At 50.5% G+C, this 20,782-nt stretch overlaps 1 protein-coding gene across 33 annotated transcripts in view; it reads right to left on the reverse strand.

Moving 5' to 3' along the window:
• Positions 1 to 5,033: 5,033 nt before the first annotated feature.
• The window catches only part of EIF4G3 (eukaryotic translation initiation factor 4 gamma 3), a 53,632-nt gene continuing 37,883 nt past the window's right edge, over positions 5,034 to 20,782 (reverse strand). For 17 of the 33 annotated variants that reach the window (XM_077311379.1, XM_077311397.1, XM_077311396.1 and 14 more), the window contains 21 exons: positions 20,294 to 20,419; positions 19,312 to 19,422; positions 17,164 to 17,334; positions 16,553 to 16,750; positions 16,147 to 16,293; positions 15,713 to 15,949; positions 15,094 to 15,198; positions 14,685 to 14,817; positions 14,290 to 14,384; positions 13,949 to 14,042; positions 12,627 to 12,744; positions 12,066 to 12,298; positions 10,760 to 10,878; positions 10,419 to 10,591; positions 10,154 to 10,279; positions 9,741 to 9,822; positions 9,151 to 9,249; positions 8,315 to 8,455; positions 7,844 to 7,925; positions 6,783 to 6,929; positions 5,034 to 5,671 (listed from right to left, as the gene is read on the reverse strand). In XM_077311379.1, the coding sequence (XP_077167494.1) occupies positions 5,490 to 5,671; positions 6,783 to 6,929; positions 7,844 to 7,925; positions 8,315 to 8,455; positions 9,151 to 9,249; positions 9,741 to 9,822; positions 10,154 to 10,279; positions 10,419 to 10,591; positions 10,760 to 10,878; positions 12,066 to 12,298; positions 12,627 to 12,744; positions 13,949 to 14,042; positions 14,290 to 14,384; positions 14,685 to 14,817; positions 15,094 to 15,198; positions 15,713 to 15,949; positions 16,147 to 16,293; positions 16,553 to 16,750; positions 17,164 to 17,334; positions 19,312 to 19,422; positions 20,294 to 20,419 (2,919 nt within the window). In that variant the 3' untranslated portion in view covers positions 5,034 to 5,489. Of the gene's footprint in view, positions 5,672 to 6,782; positions 6,930 to 7,843; positions 7,926 to 8,314; positions 8,456 to 9,150; positions 9,250 to 9,740; positions 9,823 to 10,153; positions 10,280 to 10,418; positions 10,592 to 10,755; positions 10,879 to 12,065; positions 12,299 to 12,626; positions 12,745 to 13,948; positions 14,043 to 14,289; positions 14,385 to 14,684; positions 14,818 to 15,093; positions 15,199 to 15,712; positions 15,950 to 16,146; positions 16,294 to 16,552; positions 16,751 to 17,163; positions 17,335 to 19,311; positions 19,423 to 20,293; positions 20,420 to 20,782 lie in introns of all 33 variants that reach the window. The other 16 variants (XM_077311401.1, XM_077311408.1, XM_077311407.1 and 13 more) reach the window with 5 other exon arrangements.

Below are 20,782 nucleotides of genomic sequence, written 5' to 3' on the forward strand. Positions count from 1 at the left end.
GGCTGCCCCAACGCAGGACCCCTGGGCCCGGGCCGCAGCGCCTCTGGGCGTCTGTGCAATAGGCCTTCCGAGCCCTGCCTCCGTGCAGCAGTACTGGGACTGAGGGCACCTGCCCGGGGAGGCCTCCGCTCCCTCGTTGCTCGCAGTGCGCCAGCCGAAGCCTTTCGGCAGTAGCTTCCGTTCCTTTCGGCCTGAAAAGGCCTGATGCATAAAGAACAGCTAGGGCAGCACGGTACTGCAGGACAGGACAGGCCAGGCTGGGCCTCGCCTCCAACCAGATGGGGAGCCCTTCCACAATTGCACAGGGCCTGCCTGGTAGAGCACATGTAAAGTGTAACCCACTGTTATAGGATACCTTCCGCCACTGACAGAAAACTCCAGTCACAGGCATTGTGTGCGCGTGAAAAGGAACTCCAGTCATGAAACCCAGCCAGCACACGTAGGTTGATTTTCTGGGCCCTTCTGACAGAAATTTATTCCACACAATACACAGGATTTCAAGTTCAAAGGAAGGTTGGGTTTGCCTTCAAGATACCCTTCCAAAACTAAGAAAGAAGTGCACTGTTACACATTCTGTGATCTCACAGTATGTGAAACCAAGCAGCACCAGTAAATACCAGACACTATTCAAACCAGGAACTTTCAGTACAGCTAACACTCCATTAACTTATTCAGGTGCCTTTTTTGGGGGGGGGAGGGGATACCCCTGCTCAGGTGGTCCCTAAAAACTCCCAACAGGCAGCATCTAAGGTAGAGGTAAGCCAGTAGGCTTTTCCCACAACCAGATTTGATTTTCAATTTTTCCTGTCCCCGTTTTTCACCAGCAAATTAGTTCACATTGACCTGGTGAAGAAATTATAGTTGTTCCCTTCCAAAATGTCAAATCTACCTAGAGTGAGAGTGATGGATGCCCCAGCAGCTAGCCTGGCTTCAGGACATGCCATCCCCAAACCTGAGGAGCCTCAGAGATGTCACAAACAGGAAGCAACAACCCAGGGCTCAGAAGATGCCATGAAGTCCTCTCCATCAGAATCTGAGTAGCTACCTCTTTGAAGAAGAACGTTTCAGGAAACCACTGAAGGCATAGCCTGACAAGCAGGAGACTGACTGTGACCTCCACTGAGTAGTAGGAGGCCTGATTCTTGAATTCCCAGTGGGGACACTGTCTATTGCTGGAGGGCTAGCAGCAAACACGATTGCAATGTGCTATTCTCAACACTGGAAAATTGGTGAAACTCCTAACAATCTGATTAAAAACGGAGAAAATACATTTCATCGACAAACATGATAAACAGCAAAAAGAAATATCTGCATAGTTCCGATTTAATTGTCTGAGGAAGTGTGCATGCACAAAAAATCTCACACCTTGAATAAGGCTTTGTTGGTCGAAAACTATCCACAAGCTCTACTAAGATACACCTACAGAGAGACACCATTATGAGAACTTATTCCTTAAGAGTTCTGCAGCCCCAGCGATAGATAGTGTGCCCACTGGGAATTCAAGAGTCGGTGAAGCTCATGCACACAGACCACATATAAGGCTTGCTGACTGCAACCATCAACACTGTTTCCTAGGCAAGAACACATTTGTTGGTCCTTCAGTGGCTTTTGAGATCCAAGGAGGCCTCGTGGAGCATCCACTTTCTCGAACTCAAGGCCACTGCCTCACTTTGGCTGAGACATCTGCATCAGAACTGACACCACAGCAAAAGCACATGTGAACAAGGAAGTGGACACTTAATCCAGGATGCTGCAAAGAGAGGCTTCAGTGATTATTATTTGGACAGAGAAGTCTGTTTCCTCCCTGGGGCAGCATTTCCCTAAATAGTCAAATGGACTATCCAAGTCAGGATAGCCTGGATGGAGAGGGAGAGGGTCATCCTCTGAGCTCAGAGGTATTCCAGATTGTGGTTCATCATTTTGGTTGATCGCTACCGCAATTGATGTTTTCTGCAAAGTGATCACAACCATCCTCATACTCTGCTATTTCTGTAAGAAGGCTTCCAATCAGGGCCTGAGGAAGCAGGTAGCAGCCCTTGATAGGGGAGATTCTCTTTCCAGACCTCCAGCAATTACAATATTTTCAGAAGGGAGATTCTAACATATTCATGATCTCCCACTGTGAATAGTGAATGGGATACTATAAGCCTTAACAGAGACACACCTCTCATATCTCAGGCTGAAGTTTCTTCATGGCAACAATCCTCGCAGATAAGTATCAATAACAAGTCTGTTTGGTTGGCAGTCAAGTACTGCTGCCTCTTCTGCATGGCTAAAGTTGTGATAATCCAATTGTTAATTTCTCGCACCAGTGTTTCGCAGATTACAGAATCTCTTACTTTCTTTCCATCCCAAACCAGCCCAGCAGAGGGGGAAAGGTTGGCATTCTCTTGATCTCGGTAAGGCCCTGCATCTACAGGCGATTCAAATGGATCAGAAAACCGGTTCCCGTTTGTAGGAGAACGATGTGTAGCATGCAGCTGTATTGAATCTTTTCCCAAGGCCTGGCAGCACCAGAGGCGATAGCAACACACATCTGGGGAGAAGTGCATCTGGGGCAGCAGCTTTCAGCACTGCTTAGACACCTGCAAGGCAGAAACTTGGGTTTCGGCACCCACGTTAGGCAATTCCATGGTTTCAGCTGATGTGCCAAATAGGCTCTCTCCAAGAGTTATGTTCTTTTTGATGAGTTTGTGAAAAACATTCCCTCCTGGAGTAGATAAATCCCAAATGTCACAACAGGATGTCTTCTTCTCAGTTGAAAACAAGACTGATTGTTTCAGAAAGATGATACCCCAGATCCACCTGATAATTTAATTGTTCTCTTACTGTGAATGTTTTTTTTTGGGGGGGGGGGGCACTGCCTGCCCAATCGCTCCTGTCTAAGTATCTAAACATCTAAGCAAAATTCACTTATGCCTGAAGCTTTGTGTGTGGTATCCACATTGTTACTGTTACTACCAAAATTCTTCAGGTGCTGTTCTTCAGCATCACGATGTCTTCTTGGGGCACACCAGGATGACTCAAGGCAGCTCTCAGCAAGGCCTACCGAGCAGAACCTCTGAGAAGCTGCAGTCCCCTCCTCCCAAAGGTAGGCTGGGGTACTCTTCCTCCCAGGATCCTGGCATAGGAAGCACCTCAGGCATTCTCAGGATTCCTCCTCTTCCCTCAGGGTAGATCCCGTGCTGCACTCGGTGAAAAGCTGAGGAAGCCACCTTCATATGCAGAGAGGACAGTAGTGCTCACATTCCATGCAAGTACACAGCCTCAGTGACAAGAGCAGGGAACCTCAGGCACGGTGGAGAAATATGTAAAACTCAAACCGGCAATATCATAGAACATTGGTAACCCACCCCCTTTCGGGGGCTTCTGCTATTTGACCAGGCTCTCTCTACCATGGTACCATCTTCTCTGGGACTTGGGTGGCAGCCTGCCTTCCCAACGCCAGTTTAGGAGAGAGGGCAATATGCTTTGCACACACAGTTCTCAGAGCCCAGATACAGAATCAGGGCAGACATCAACTTCACAGGCAATGGCGCAGGGAAGGCAGGCCTACACACAGCCTTTGTTCAAATGAGCTTGACAGATGGAAAAGGATTTGGAGAGCTGCCTATATGGAAGTGACAATCCAAATTGTTTTCTGGGGACAGTCACCCAGCTGTTTTTTCTCAGCATTCTCATAAGCCCCCTATTCTGGCTGGTTCTGATTGTATGGCAGAGCCCTAACACCCTGTTCTGGTCTGGGCACTTCCCCATGGGATGAAAATCCTGTCCGCAACAGGAGGGGAAGGTCTTTAATCTATAAAATGGAGATTGTGCTCAACTGCTCGTTATTGCAGGAACAAAACCAAGAGTTGGAGTGTTTGCTATGAATTGCCACAACACCCAGCAGGATGTTTACAGAGGAAGGCCAGCCCCCTCGCAGCTATACTTGGACACCACTTCTGGATTCCTGGTGATAAAAACAGTACTGCAGAAATCCAGCAACCCCTTAACAAGCCTGGCACCACCAGGCAAATGTCCCCCCATGCCATTCCTTCCCAAAGCACACCCATAACATTTTCCAAAAGCCCATTCTGATTGGGGAAAGGGTGCCCCCTTTGGCGGCTGCAGAGGTGGGACTTAAGTGGTGTGTCAGGGGAGGCCCTGAGTAGGATTTCTTCTGCACAGCCATTGGTCAAGGGATCTTGAGGCAGACCGCAGCTCACTCCCCCTGGGCACAAGCCCCCACCCCCACAAATGTGACACCATGAATCACCCCAAGATGAACCACTCCTTCCACCTAAAAGCAAGACCTTGAACAAGAGTATGGGGGGGGGGAGCAAGAAATGGGACAGAACAAAGGCAGATTTGATCCTTTCAGCACACCAAAGAGGCAGAGAGCATTGTGAAATACACCCTTAGGTTTCCCTGTCGAGACACAAAGGAGGGACACAAAATCCAGTCTGCAACATATAGCAACCCCCCCTTCCCTTTCCCATTACTCACTGCTCCAATATGAACTGGTCACATCTGGATGAGCCCCCATTCTCCGTGCAGAGGGAAGGCTCTGTTGAGGGGCAGGCAAGCATGTCCCGTTGCTGTTAAAAGAGAAGCCACTTTCTTTCCTTTTAAACTTGCAATGTTTGTCTTTATTTTGTTCTTTATATTTTGAAAGTGAAAAGAAATAGTACGGAGTCAATTTCTTTCTTTTTTAAATATTTGTTCTATGTATTTACAAGCCTTAAAGTTGCACTAGAGATTCTGAAAGGATTGCTATTAATTCCTCTTTCTCCAGGGTAGCACTTGTTTGTATTGAGCCAAGTATTCCAAGCAGTCTGGTCCACAGCTGGTTTCTCAAACGTGCTCCTTCGGTTCCAAGGTCACGGTTTTTTGTGTGTGTTTTGTTTTTTCTCATAGAAGCAAGCAGAGAGGCAGGCAGAAAGATCTGATGGCCATTTCTGAACAGTTCCCCCCCCCTCATTGAGCTTGCTTCCCCCTTTATGATTTCTTACACACAGCTACTGTGCTCTGAAACAAAACTGAGGTGGGTCTCAAGGGGAGGGAAATTTATTTCTCTGCTTTTTTGACTATTTTACAATTTGTTACAGAAACAGCAAATTTAAAAATTACACTGACATTTGCAGTCCTTAAAATAATAAATTAAAAGTTCTCACTTTTTTCCTAAACAGATTTGTTTCTTTTAAAGTATGAGTCCTTGTTTAAAAAGGAAAAAGATTAGAACAGAAAATATTTTCTATAAATAATAGATGCATTTTGGTTTAGTGCTCCTGCCCTCAAGGTTTGAAATGGACTTGAATTTTCAAGTACTTTTTCATCCTCCATGATCGCCTGTTGCGTTTCTATCGGTTTTTTTTCCTCTCCCACTCGTGCATCTGCGGGAGAAGGGGGGGTCTGCGAGAGAATTGGCCTTGCTGCACTGTGATTGGTGAAGACATGAAACTTTTTTTAAAAAAATACTTAAATTGTTTTTTTGTTTGTATTCAGTTTTAATTATCCTCTGACTCCTCTTCAGCTTCTCGTAGCCACGTGAAGAATGCTGTGACCGACTTAAGCGCTACACCCTTGCCGTTCTGCTCTGCCGGGTCTTTGCTGCTTTCCCACTTGTAGAAGGCATCCTCTGATATCACCTCCTCATCATACAGGCAATCGAAAAACATCCGTAACAAATCTGTAGGAAGAGAAGAACATCCTCTGAACAGCATTTATTGGAGGAGAAGAACACAACCACATGAACCTGGTCCATCTAGTTCTCCAAACTTCAGGGGTTCTCTGGGACTTTGTGTAAAGACTCTTTTCTGACCTATGCTATCTGACTTTCTTGAAGTGGAAGAGCTAGAGAACAAACTTGGGACTGTCTGCATGCAAGGCAGGACTTCAACCATCAGGAATGGCTCATGTGCTCAGTTCAGAATCTGACCTGCAGAACGGTATATGTAGTGAAGTTATTCAGCCTAACATTTGATGCCTTCCAGCCACCTGCTGCCTCAAAATCTCAGATTTCTGGAGTGCACATTTGAATGGTTTGCTTAAACAATGCTGGCTTCCCATTCTGGACCTTTTGGCATGTGACAATCCAGACCGCCAACATCACTATCTAGAACTTGAAAAATGCTATGACTTAAGAGCTCATATACTGTATATCTCCCCCCCCCCCCCCCGGGTGTTGTCTGAATGAGGAGGGAACGAGGGCTTTCACAAGGACAGCCAGCTGCCCAGCAATGAAGCTGAAACACCGTGTTGGGCTTGGAGACACTTGATAGGAGGACCACACCCTCCTTTGCAGGAAATTCAGGGGCCTTGTAGCTGGAATGGCCCAGATACTTCCATTGGATGACTCTTCTGGGAGTACTTCCATGATTGTTGCTACCATTAAAGCACAAAAGCAACAAGGCTCCAAATTATGCTTTCTCTGTGGAACAGTCAAGAGTGGAGGAAGGTGGGTGGGAGGACTCTCCTCACCAAACAGAACCAGCGCTCTCAAAATTCATCTGGCCCTGCCCTTAGAGCACGTCCAGAATCCGATATCCTGATAATCAGTGCTATTTTGTAAAAAAGGAAGTTCCTTTGGGAATGTGAGGATGATACCTGGTGAGGTCTACGAAGTGCATGTGTGTATGTTGGGGGGAGGGGACTACAGAAAATTTCCAGCACCCCCTTTTTCTCTCTGTGGGAAGCAGAAGTGGAATTATGCAATATAAGTCTGTGCTGTCACGGATGTCTTCTGCCCACATTATGCAGAGCTGACTCAAGAGGCCAAGCAACAAAAGAGGCAAACTTACTCGGAGGCTGGTCAAGTTTTACTATTGATGCTTGTAGTGCGTAAAGTGCTTGTAGTTCCTTCTCCGTGTCTGAGTCTAGGTACTTAAGTAAGATCGGCACTCTCTGCTTGATAACAGCAGTGTCCACCCTCAAGCTAGAACTATCCGCTGGAAAGACAAAGAAGAGCTAGGCATCAGTTGGAGGCAGCAGGGGAAGGATACAACACTCTGGGGTGTTTGGGCTGACCACATAGCAAAAACAAGGTGGCTGAAGATAGAGGGGCTGCCATCCCACAGGGACTTCAGGTACAAAGATGAGGAACTGGAACAACCCTGATGCATGCTTTTGATACCAAAAAAGGCTTTACTGAGCTGGTGAAATGGACAAGAGCTTGTCTTCCACTATCAAAATACTTGTCCAGTCACAAAAAGATGCCCATGGAAGCTGAATGACAGTGTCTTTCATGGCCAAAAAGATTAGAAGCAAGAAAAGAACATTCCATGGCAAACAGAAGGTGAAATTCCAAGGCCTTTCACCCTTTCCCAAATGGAACACCATGAATTCCTGTGGGGAAATTATCACTTAATGCTTCCCAACAAAATAAGCCTGCAGTATATAGTGAAGAGGCCAACAGTCCCCTCTAAATTGTCATTTGACTTCACATCTTGTGGATCAGTCCAAAAGAGGAGGACCTCTGCAAAGTCTCATGGAACAGGTCAGATTGGTGCACTCCCTCCAACCCTTCCTTCAAACTCACCAAATCACTATTCAGCCTATTTGAAGTGCAGGGATGAATGATTCGGCTAGGATAGGTATGAAAAGTACCCGAACCAGCATTGACTCTTTTTGCCTTGTCCAAACTGAATCGCCCATCCCTGTCCTGGACAGCAGAAACCCCTTCTCCCCATGGGACTTCCAGAGTCAGGGTCAGACAGACTGGGGCTCATTTGGTCTGCTGGAGTCAATCTTCGTGCTCAGAGAATAATAGGAACATTGCTCATGGGTGAGCATTTTTATTTATTTATATATTTGGATTTTTATACCACCCATTCTTTACAGCTCTGTACATTGTAGTACTCACCTATAATAGCTGCTTTACAAACTGCTGTCATTAAAGCTCTAAGGAATGTAGGTGAACTCATTTGGGTCTCATCTAGATTTGCCTAAAACAAAGAGTGAGAAGTCAGGTAATGGCTGCAGTGGACACCTGCTTCCCAGAGCTTGCTGTTCAGAGAGGCTGGCAAAGCAAGCTCCAGAGGAGCTTCAGGGAGCGACCCCCCCCCCCCCACACCTGCATCCATACAGCCAAAGCATTCCTGCTAAAGCAGTCATCCAAACAGGGCATTCCACAGTATCGGGGCTCTCTTTGCAGCAGTGAACGCAAAGATTTTCTCCAGCCCCTGCAGGCCACACTGATGACTGTGCCAGCATAATGCCAGTCTGGAAAATGGAACAGGTGAGGGATGCAATTCCCAGAAGCTGATGCAGCCTCAGAGACAGAGGTGAGCTGCATGATGCCACTTCCAGCAGCAGCCAGCCAAGGGAGTTGTACCTCCACCCAGTCGAAGATCTGCTCTTCATTCGCCTTGTCCTCCATAATGAGTTTCTCCAGCTGTCTGTTTAGGTCTTCCCCAGAGAGTTCTTTCCTTGAAAGTGCTTCTGAGGAACTGTCTGTTTCTGTGAAGTCCAACTTCTGCTTTTTTGGGGGGGGAGGGGGGCGGCGGCAGGGGAGGAGGAAGAACAAAAACAAGGCTTTCTATTTGTCCCTTGCTGGAATCTCTCCAGACACGAGGAAACAAAAGCTAGCCACTTGTCCTCTTGCAAGGGGGGGAGGGCTATTCCTGACTTCCAAGTCCCAAATATCCCTTGGACCTGGGTCCTCTAAGGGTCAGTCATCCCTGCCCACAGAGACCTTTCACCCAAGAGCTTCCCTTCTTCATGCTTCCTCCCACTGGCCATCACTGCCCTGTAGGGGGACTCAAGATGGTAGGACTCCCTGTCATGGATCCTGCCGAGTCCTAGGTACCCAGCTGAAACTGGATGTCATTCTCCCAGGACTCTGGCTAAGTTGCTCACACTGCTGTAAGAAACTGTGCACAGTCGCTCTCCCAGCCCCAATCCTTCAGCTTGGTTCTTACTGCATAACCCTGGGTGGCTGCTGCTGCTGGATGTTTTTCAACTGACATTTTACCAATTATAATGCTTTCTTAAAATAACTAATTCTATCCTGGTTGCTGTTACCAGCCTTGGAAGCCAAAGCTCAGATGCCTTTCCATAAATCAAGACAAAGGCACAGCCCCCATTCATTAAATCTGTCACTTTCTTTTACCCAGAATGCTTTGGCCAGAGAGCATCCTTGTGCTGCTCAAAGACCAGCTCCCAACGCACCTGCTCAGCAAGGAAGGTGTGGACATCTTCACCTTCGGGTAAGAAGTCTCTCCAACTGAGGTCAGCCTCCCTCCACAGGGCTGCTACTTTCTTATGGCTCTAGAACACAAACCAGGTGCCATGGCTGTGAAACAGGGAGAAGGGTGCAGGAACTCAAATGGCTTCTGGGAAGAAGGGAGGTCAGCTGAGGCCCTGTTTGCAGTGGCAACTGTGCCGCTAACCCTCCAAAGAAGCTGGCACCTGCTGCTGGGGGACGTGGGCCGCTGTGAGACACTGCCAGGTAAGCCAAGCCAAGGTCTTTCACCCAGAGGGCTATGACGCCAGGCCCACCAGAAAGGGGGCAGTTTTTGGCAAGCCCAAAAAACAAACTGAAGGTGACCTAATGGCTTTCCAGAATCTGAAGGACAGGGGGGTGGCAAGGGTGCTGATTCTGAGCAGCCCAAGCAGACTTCCAATCCACTTTGGAAAAATCTACTTTCAGCTCACGCTGGCCCCAAGGAGTCCTCGGCTTTGCCCTGGTACAGTCTCCTTCACACGGTTTCCTTTCTCTGGAGCAACTAAGACCTGGCCGAGACACCTGTCCCACTCACCATTTGCTTGCATAGAAGGTGCAATATTTCGGAAAGTAAGATGCCAGCTCTTCCCACCGGAAGCAACGGCTTGCTAAACTCTCTGCAATTGAACAGCAACAAATGCTGGCTTTATCAAGACAGTCGGGTGGAGGAGCCCCACAAAGGATTTCTGGAGGCACGAACTGGACCTTCTTGGTGCAAGAGCTGCAAAGCAGGCTTGGTGTCCAGCCTTTTCTGCTGGCTGACATTACCCGCCTGAGCAGCCCTTTCTGCTTTGCTGGCTAGGCAACCAAGTAACCCTAAACAGGTCTCCCACCCACCCCTCACCCCCAAGTCGATGGTGACAGCTCTCCTGGCGCATCCATGGAGGGAAGGGTGGCCACAGCTGGTGCAGGCCTTGCCAGTGCTCCCAGAGAAAGAGTTCTGCTTACGTCAGAAGTTCTCTCATAGAGATTCCTCCTTCTTTCAACATGGGGGTCACAAGTTCAGCCAAGTACAACCAGATGTGTGGGATGTCGATGGCCATGTCATCTGCTGTCTCCAAGGTGTCTGCAAACCTACAGGAGAAAGCAACACACTGGTTGATCTACATCCTGTTTTGAAAACTGTAGCAGTCCCTTCCATGCGTAGGACTCTGTTGTTGGCGCTCACAAGAAGAGAAGGAGATGCATCTGCTTCCCCTGGCAGACAACTCACCCCTTGAAGAAGTCTGCCTTGCTCAGCTTCTCTGACTGCACCAGCTGAAAGAGCAACTGGCCCAAGTGATCTCTAGTGATCTGACTCCGCTCAAGGGTGGACTCCACCCCCACCTGCACAAAAACAGGCAGCACGTCCGGCACATCCAGCTCCTCCACACACTGCATTGCTTCCTGCACAGACAACACAATGGGTAGGCTTCTTAGTAGCCTGTACAACTCCCCTCAGCACCCAGACTTCAGGCGGCCATCCTCTAATGCCAGGGAGTCCCCCAAACGCAAAGTGTGCCACACTCTCCTGCAATTCTAGGGAAGCTTCCCAAGGGCAGCTCTCTGACTTGCCTTGTAGTCACTAATGTGCAGGAATTCATCAATGATCGATCGGCACTTTCTCTCCACTTCCTCGTCTGATAGGGAAGGCTTGCTGTCTTGGGCAGGGTAGGTGGGGATTTCAGGTTTGGCTTTTGAGACAGGTAAAGAAAAAATCAGCTAAGATACAAGGCAGAAGCAGCTTTCTTCCAGACAACAGGATCATGTCCCATCAGCTGATTCAGAAAGCTGGTGGTGAATTATCCTTCTAGCTCATCATGGCCCTGCTCCAAGAAGCGTACAGTAAAAAATTTGGAATGGGGGAGGAGGAGAAATTGAGAAACGTGGTCACACGGGTTTTGGCATAGTTCAGCAGGGGATGGGAGGGGCTCCAAACTTCATGGGTTTTGAAGGAAGCAAGAAGAGGCTTCTTCATGGACCAATGTTGGGAGAAGCCGGGAGGGAAGGAGAACAGAAAACATTTAAACAGCAGGGCGCTGGTGGTGTGAATGTCAGCGGAACATCAGAGGGGGACATAGACAAGGAGTTTGGGAGTGGGGATACAGAGTTCTATCATGTGGTCAGAGGGACAGCAGAAAGCTGGATAGAGAGGAGGAAGGTGTGACAGTGGAGGGCATGAGAACAAATATGATGGGGAGTCCAGATGAGAGGAGGAGGGACGGCACTTCTGCCATGTTATCACAGGGAGACTGGGAACAGAACAGGATGTCCCACTTCTAGCCCAGTGCTTGCTCTCCACAGCAGATGCTGATGCTGCCAACAGAGATGGAGAAGCAGCAAGAACAGCACTGAGTGCAGTCTTGGGCAGACTTTGTCTGAGGTGGCCAGAAGGCATCCCAAATGGCGAGTCCAGACTAGGGGCCATGATAAGGGCCGGGGAGAGCACTGGGTATTGTAAGCATACAGGAAATATGCAAAGCCATGGACACTGGAGGAGGACCACTCAAGGACAGTGAGTGGTGAGAGAACAGAACAGGCCCCGGGAGAGCCCAGTACAGACATGGGGCCTCCCCAGTGTGAAGGACAGAATGAACGGAAACAAGGCCAGCCACTTAGTGTATTCAGGCATCCTTCTCTCTGCTCATCTACTTTCAAGTTTTCCAAAGAAGTATCAAAAATATGAAAAAGCACTAGGCCTTCTGCCCCAGACCTGCCTTAAGAGGCCCGCTTTACAGTAAAAAGCAGCCAGCACCCCAGGACTGGTGCAAGGGACACTGTTGCAGTTCAGAAGCAGCGTGTGGATAAAGTCACAGCCAAGGCAGTGAGCAAAGAGCATGGCAAGGGACAGCCCCCCCCCGCAGCATGCTGGGAAACGCACCCACTTCCGGGGTTTTGCTCCTATCAGCCTCGGTGCTGCTACGGTCACTCTCCAGGCCCCCGGTCAACTGCTTCACCGTCTCCAGCATCTCCCTCCGCTGTTCCTCTTGAGCCTGGTTGTCCAGGAGGAGCTCTTTGCTGCTGCTGCTGCTGCTGCCCCGCAGGAAAGTGCTGGGCCGGGCAACAGAAGAGGGCAGCAGCTTGTCGTTCTTCTCTCTGCCTGAACTCCCGCGACTGCAGGAGGGAAAACATTTCACAGGCAAACATTTGTCTTACCATTGTCACTGCTAACCAGTCAGGACCGTCGCATGAACCAACATCAACTGAGACTGGCAAGTAATGGCAAGCATAGAAATCCAGCGCTGATCAGAGAGGCCTCTTTTAACCAAGTGGGTGAAGTGCCATGCATGGCCCCGCAAAGATCCTAGTCAGGACAGCTTCTCCAAAAAGGCATGCTTGGCAGGTAATGCTCCCCCCCCCCTGCCCCCCGGTTCCGCTTTAATCTCTGGCTTGTTTTAGAAGCAAGAGCCAGAGAAGCTGCAGCCAACTGGCTATCGCTTACCTAGTTAAGGCCCTGCGAGAGTCCAACTCCGAGGAGGTGACTGAAGTGGAGACAGATGACCCGGGAGGCTGCAGTGCAGAGAAGCGGTTCAAACTAGTGGCACTTGGTCGTAAGGAATCTGCAAGAGGATATTGGGGAGAGTGACAACCGTCACGCAGCAAGAGCTGCCGCCACACTCTGGAGCCCCTCACTGCCTGCCCTCCAAGACACGTGTTCCTGTGGATTCTGGCAAGCTGACACGACTCTTGAATGACATGCTGCAATGATCCCCAGAGGGGCTTTTGCTAGTTGATTCTTTCAAAGCCAGGAGCTATGTTCCTTAACCCTATTTAATCTTGTTTGAGAGCACTACTTAGTGGGAAAGAAAGACCAGAGTGCTCAGGCTAACAGGAGTCTTATTAAAGACCTGTCCCACAAAGCACAGATTCCTGTGAAGAGGGAAGGATGACTGTAAGCAAAACAGCTAATCAGGGCCATGCTCATTAAGGGCACCCTGAAATTGGTTTATGAGAGGCAGGGTAACCTACACATCTGGGTTTCCACTTAAAGAGTGCCCACACAAAGCCACTATCCAGTCATTACAACTGGGAAGCCAGGCTCAGCAGAAGACAGGCTCATGAGGTGATAAGAATCATAGAATAATAGAGTTGGAAGGGACCTCCTGGGTCATCTAGTCCAACTACCTGCACTATGCAGGACACTCACAACCCTCTCGCTCATCCACTGTAACCTGCTACCCCTTTGAGCCTTCACGGAATCAGCCTCTGTCAGATGGCTATCTAGCCTCTGCTTAAAAATTTCCAAAGATGGAGAACCCACCACCTCCCGAGGAAGCCTGTTCCACTGAGAAACCGCTCTAACTGTCAGGAACTTCTTCCGGATGTTGAGATGGAATTTCTTTTGAATTAATTTTATCCCATTGGTTCTGGTCTGTCCCTCTGGGGCAAGAGATAATAACTCTGCTCCATCCTCTACATGGCTGCCTTTTAAATACTTGAAGATGGTGATCAGATCCCCTCTCAGTCGCCTCCTCTCCAGGCTAAACAGACCAAGCTCCCCCAACCTTTCCTCATATGTCTAGAGTGGCTAGATAATGTTTCAAGGGTTCAGGCTAGAGAAGAACGGAGCACAGACGTGCCTATGCAGACTGGAAGTGATGGCATCAATTACACAGGGCCCTGGGATTTGGCCAATGAGCCTGGTTTCAGTCACTTCTGGAGCCAAATTCTGACTGGATTCACCAACGTGAGCGGTCAGCATTTCCCCTGGAGAGGCTGCATGCTGAGCCCTGAGCCCGAAAGGAAAGGGAGCTCCATGCTTACCTATCTCGCTGACCTTTGCTCCACCGCTGCTGCCTTTTCCCCAGCTGCCCAACTGGGCTTTAGGCACAAGCTGGATCTTTTCATCTATTGTGGGCTGCAATACACGGGAGGACAAAACATGGAGAGTTTGTTTGGGCCAGGGACACCAGATTCTCGGTGGAAAAGACACCAAAGAGAACTGCCTGCTTAGCAGTGATTTCTCCAATGCTTCAGGTCCTCAAGGTCAACCCCCAGCAATCCAGCATGCATTAAAAACCACTCCCAGGGTAGGAGGAGCAACGGACACAGAGGAGGCAAGAGGAACCACATGATTTTTTAGCTGCCTCCTCTTGAATACACACCTTGGTGATTTTAAGGAACTTGGTGGGGTCCAGTACACGGCTATTTTTTGCCCCTTGCACAGTGTTCCAACCACCCTCCTCCACCCTCTGGACACCTGCAGAGAAAGAGAGAAACCATCTCTTCTAATGGCCAACGATGGAAGCTCAGGAACAGCCCTTTCCTGTTTGACAGCCTCTTCCTGCAAGTTTCCTGCATCCCTCTGCCCACCCCCTTCAGCCTGTCCGGTTCCACACACCCAAGGCTGCCAACGTCAACACACTGATGAGACTGTCCTCCAGCAGAGCATCCCTGGCATTGCCAAGGTGTGCAGCTGGAAGAGCTCACAGAGTGTCCTTGCTGATGCCCCACTTGGGAACCTGGACACGCAAGGGCAAAATGCAGTGCTGGGACTTACCAGGCCTTCTCTTATCTTTGGTCATCAACTGCTGGACCTTGCGTTGCTCCTCCTGCTCTTCAATTTTTGCTTCTTTATGGATCTGCTCTATTGTCTTGGGGCCCTGATCTGCCCTCCGTGATATCCAATTGCACTGCAAAGGAGAGAACGAGCCCTGAAGGGGAGGCATTCTGCACCCCATTCCTTATGTGTGCAACTCAGGCCTGGTGGGAACCCATTCATGTTTGACCAGCAGCCCATCTCCTTGGTGAGGCACTCTGGGAGGCTGGCAGTATGTGCAGACACAGGAGGTGGGTTGAGACACTGAGGGAATATTAGACTTCATGATGCGTTGCTGACTGAAGCCACCGACAAAACTGTGCCTGCTTCTCAGACCCCTTTTGTTCGAATCCCCCCATGAAATACGTACCTGCCTGAGGTCAATGACATCTTGAAGCATGAAGCGGATCCTTGACGAAGTTTTTCTCTCTTTCACTATCTTTTCCATTTGGTTGAAATACTGATCCATGCGGGGCTGGAAGACAGACAGAGGCCCTCACAATCCCAGCCAGGTGGCAGAGGGAGCCTTCTGCGGAACCCTGGGAATGCGCTGGCATCAAGCCCGACAGATCACCAAAACAAACCACAACAGTGCCAAAAAAGTATCAGGAAACTATGGATGATTAGGCATGGTTGTTAACTTCCTTAAAGAGCAGAGAGAAGGACGAACTCCTCGGATAAAAGCCAGCCTCTGGGGGGCAAGGCCTGGAGGGGGCTCTACCCCTTCTCGACCCCACAGGGTGTCTGTTGTGGGGAGAGGAATGGGAAGGCGACTGTAAGCCGCTTTGAGCCTCCTTCGGGTAGGGAAAAGCGGCATATAAGAACCAACTCTTCTTCTTCTTCTTCTCCCCCCAGATCTAGAAATCCCTTCCACGTTCATGGGGGTGGGGAGCAAGGGGAGGAAGGAGTTAGGCAAAAGCTGATGCCACCCGTAAGTCCTCCCCACCCAGCTCTCAGGCCAGCCTGTCATGAGTAGGGGCCCTCCCCACCTTGGCTTTCTCAAAGTCCAAGTCTTTGCCAATGGTGGTCAAGAGGCGGCAGAGGCACTCCAAGGACTCCTCGTCATGGTTCTTCAGGAGCTTCACCACGCAGTCGTGCATGATGGCCTCTGTCAACATCTTCAGTTTGAAGAGCTCCCCAATGAACTTGATGTTGCCAATGGAGCGCCGGCGTGCCTTGTCCTTTGCCTCTTCCAGTTCATCATGGAGTCGTGTCCTCTCCTCGGCCTGCAGCACAGGAGGGTACATGCAGTCAGCTGGGGACTGGCAGAATGGCCCATACCACAAGCCCACTCTTTCCTTTCTGAGATCAGTCAGATACAAACTGCTCTCTTCACACTCAGCAAAACATGGCACATCCAGTTCCCCGCAGCAGAGCGCACGCACACAGACTTGCTATTGAAGGAATGCTGCGGGAGACTTACTGCGGTAGCAGCTTCCAGTTCCTTCTGCTTCTTCTCAAAGACATCATCGTCAGCTTTATCCTTTTCAAATTCCTTCTGGCAACGATTCAGCAGCAGCTTGCGGAAGTTCACCGTGCTGCCAGGCTTCTCTGCCATGGGCACCTTCAGCTATGGCCCAAAAACACACACCAGGGGAAGTGAAACGTGACACACAGTCACACCCTCTGTACAGTCCTTGCCCCAGAGCACCCTTTCCAGGATGCAGCTCCTCCCTCACTCCTGCCTACCTTCTGCCCTAAATCTCAAATTTAGATCCTCCTCTGCCATATCAATCCCTGCTGAGCTCAGCCAACTCCCTGCCCTTCCCTCCCCCATGAGTCACAACAGCTACACCAAGGAAAGGAAATCTGCCCCTCTCCAGCCTTACCGTGACAAGACATCGACACATGTTTGCATAAGCCACTGAGAAGCTGGGCTCATCAATGGCCTTCTCAAACACCAGGTCGATGACACCTTTCAGCCTTTCCTCAGTGTCCACAGTCAGATCAGTCACTTGCTTCATTAACTGATTGAACATCTGGGGGGTCAGCTTGTTCAAGATACTTCGAACTTTGCGGAACAGCTCCTGAAGCAAAGGGAAAAGCAAGTGCGAGAAAAAAGTCCCAAATGTGGTGAGACTGAGAGAAACATGACGAATTGCCCCAGCCCAGCTTACAATACTCCCCACACCTGTATGCATGTTGGGTACACAAGCCTGTAGCCAGCAACGCTCCCCCCCCCCCAGCTCAGACAAACAGCTCCATATGCAGCGGCTGCCATTTCAGGCAGAGACGTCAGACAAGCAAACCTCCACAACCACAAACGCCCGCAAAAGGCACTCTCTGCCTGCACCCTCCCTCTCTGCAGGATGCTTTTTCTTTCTAAAACCCAGGCAGAAACATTCAAGAAGAGGTAGTAGGTTGTCTGGTAGCCTTCCCCCTTTCCATGCACCATGAAGCCAGGCTGGCTCCCCAAGAGCCCTCCCCAGCCTCGCCTCACCTGGGTCTTGATGCTCTCAGGGTCTTCCACTTGGGTCTCTCGTTTCAGGCTCGGCTTCCAGGCATTCTCGGCCTTCTTTAGGTGGACATCCTCTTTGACACAAACAGTGATGATCTTTCGGGGCTCCCGTCTCTGACCTGGCTGAGATCTCCGTGGCCCAACATTCAACAGCTAAGACAAAAATTGCCCCCCCAAATATTACATTCCCTTAAAAAGCAGACATGTGACAACAACACATGCTTCACACAGCCTGCCAGAAACTTCGCAAGCAGAGTCTGAGGGTGGGGGAGTGAGGGAAGGGCTGCGCTCCCAAAATTTGGGGGGAGGCCAAGCTCAGGCATGAAGGGCTTGTTTCTAAGTACTGCTGATGGCCTCTACCCCTTCTGGTAACAGAGCAGGACAAGAACGGAACAGAACAGCCATGGCCTGATGGCTTTTCTCACACAATCAAGGTAAAGTGCTCAGGCACATTAAAATCACCATGCTGCCCTCTGACCCAAATACATCCCCATGTCTGAGGAGGGGATCAAACCCCCCTTCCATCTTGCATCTCCCCCTTCAACCACCATATGCAGAGAACGAGGGGCAGGGAGTCTTCCTCCTTGCCAAGAATGGCTGCTGCCCCTGTAGCAGGACACTGCACCATTGCCACATCACCTGGCAACAGGCACCTCGAGCACATACGCCAAGGGGTGACCAGCAACCCCTTCACACCGGGCAGGCAGTAAATCTCAACCAGCCCTATCAGGACTCTTAGCCAGGACAGTCGATGCACATAGCAAAGAGGGGGGAGAAAATCCTCCTCCTTACAGAGTCTAAATTCCTCCAAAGGATTTACAGTGTGGCTTGAAGAGTAAAGCAGGTACATGCCCTGGGTGTGGACCCTGACACGGAACACGTCCACCCACCAGCACCAAGGCTCTCAAGCTGGGGGCTGACTGGGCTGAGCCCAAGCATGGGGTCTGCAAAGGCAAACCCACCACATGCCCTCTTCTAGGGCATTCAGTCCCTAAATGACTCCTGCTCAAGACAGAGCAGACCTGTCCTTTGGTGGCCTTGACCTCCGCTGCACAAGGAGGCACTCTCAGCATCGACTGCCCTGGAGCTGTTTTCCTTCAAAGGCTGGAAAAGGCCATGGGCACCACCCTAGTGTGCCCTGGGGGCCAAGGAGCAAGACAGTCATGCCGGGGGGGGGGGGCATAATGCTAAGCTGTGCTTGGTAACTGAGGCCCCGCTCATTGACTTGCTACACCTGGCTTCGAGGGGCCAGAACTGAGGGGAAGGAGAAAGCCCTTTCCCCTTCCTTAGGCAGACCTCGACTGCCAGCACTGCCTCTAGACAGGACCGACTGACCTCTCTTTTGCTGTCATCTTCAGCAACCAAGCTTCCCTTGCTGCTCTCCTGACAGCTACTCAAGAGCACTAAGGAACAGCGTTGGCAGGAGGAGCCAACATATCAACACGGGGCAGCATCTAATCGGAGAGGAGGCAGCTAGCAACCGGCCCCTTTCTATGCTTGCTCTAGCCGGCACCATGGCTTGCAGACCAGACCAGGAGACACATCAAGCCCCCGCTCTGGGTGGAAACCCAAGGCACAGAGGGTTTGGCCTTCTGGTGGCCAAGGACTCATTCTACCCACAGCTCCCTCCTGGCTCTGTGGTGTTGGCTTCTGCGGTCACATGCTTGGCTCCAGGACACTGCCGGCCTCTGGCCTCATTTGAATTCTGAACGCATTAACTAGGCAATTGCTTTTCAGGACACCAAGGTCAGTGAAATGCTGTTACTTTCACAAAACACAACAATGGAAGAAGCTGCCATTCAGCAAGACAAGGAGGAAACAGACACTCGGCACTGAATGCGTTCGAGCGAGAGCGAAGGGGCCAAGCAAGACTTACCTGATCTCCCCCTCTCCTCAGGACTACAAAGGGCAGCCCCGGGCGGATCCAGCTCAGGCCACCGTTCCAGCTCGCCCTCTGCTGGGCATGTCCCACCCACCACTGAAGAGACTGCCTAGAGAAGGTACAAGGCAAGGCGGGCGGCTGGGGCCATCACAGGCGTGTGCCTGGGGCTCCTCTTGCAGGCGGGAGGGAGGGAGGGAGGGGGAGGAGAGACCTTGGCAGAAAGAAGGGCGGGGGAGAGGGCAGCTTACCCCTATCGGCAGGTTCCGCAGTGGTGGGTGAGAGGAGACCAGCAAAGGGCAGGCTGGGGCGCCACACCGAGCAAGAGACTGGAGTCCAGGAGGGGGCTGCACTTTGCAGGCCTGGAGAGAGACAAACGGGGGTGGGGCATGGGTGGGTGTTTGGCTTAAGACGCCTTCTCTGCAGAGGACAAGGAATGGCACGCCGCACTCAGGCAGGGTCAATGGCAGGTCACAGAACCCAGGTTTTTGGCCCCCAGAAACTCCCTTTACAAAAGGTGAGCTGCGGGTCCTGCGGGAGCTTTTCCACATTCCGCAGGGATGGGTCTCTTCCGCCAGGTCTTTGGTTGAGGCTAGGGCAGTGAGGAAGATCACTGGAAGATCACGCCCCCCATCCCAGGCTGGTGTTGGCACCTGGGCATTGCCAGCTAGGCCCCCTCTCCTCCCCGATAGTGGGTATTAGTCTTGGATGTGGGGGCTTGTGTTGTTTATTGTCTGTTTGCTGTGTATTTTTATATTGTATCGGTATGTCCTTTTAATGGGGGTTTTAATAGGATTTTTAATGAAGATTTTGTGACCCACCACAAGCCATTGTATGGGAATGGAGGGATATAAATTACATACATACATACCTCCAAAGCAGGGATCGATCGATCGATCGATCGATCGATCGATCGATCCCTGCTTTGGTTGGAGCCAGAGAGGAAGGAAGGCACCCTTGCACCCCTCTCTGCATGCCATGCTCCATACCTCAAGAGGACACTATTCTTCAGCCCATCACAGCCAAGGCAGGAAGGGAGATGGGTAAATTACAGGAAGACAAGAAAAGAAACAGCCAACCAGGGTAGAAACAGAAACCAACAACCGAGAAGGAGGGCAGCCAGCCAAACAAAGAGCTCCTCTCTGTCTCCTGCTTTTGGGTCCCTTCACTGAGGCAGAGCTGCACTGTGTTGTCTGTACTGCAGCAGTGGGAAAGGGGGATCCAAGGACTCACACTTACTGCTGTCACCCGTCCACCAGGCATCTGTCTTCCAAAATCAGCAAACGCTGGTGTGAAATCTGGACCACGTGCCAAGATGCGTGGATCCAAAGTTCGAAGGGACGGCTTTGGCTGATTGATCTGTAGCAGGAAGAAAAGCACAAAGGGGAGGGTCTCCATGCCTGCCCTTCAGAGCACTGTGTAGAGCTCATCCTCAAGTCCTTCATGGCACTGACTTCCTACTGCAGCAGGTCATTCACTGCAGTTCAGCTTGCTGGGAGGTCCTGCTTCACTGAGCCACACCACAAAAGAAACTCTGGAAGGCAAAGCAAGCCAAAAGCAGACCTGTCCCTCCATAATGGAAAATGGGGGAGAAAAGTGAAGGGGTTCCCACAGCCCCTCTTTTGGATTCTTGGGAGTGAACTCTGAGTTCCAATGACTCTCCCCCCCTTCCCAGCCTACCCCCTCACTCAGTTCTATCACAGACCAGTAGAAGTAGCTCCT

Source organism: Paroedura picta, chromosome 15 (assembly GCF_049243985.1).
Source record: "Paroedura picta isolate Pp20150507F chromosome 15, Ppicta_v3.0, whole genome shotgun sequence".
Classification (NCBI taxonomy): Eukaryota; Metazoa; Chordata; class Lepidosauria; order Squamata; family Gekkonidae; genus Paroedura; species Paroedura picta.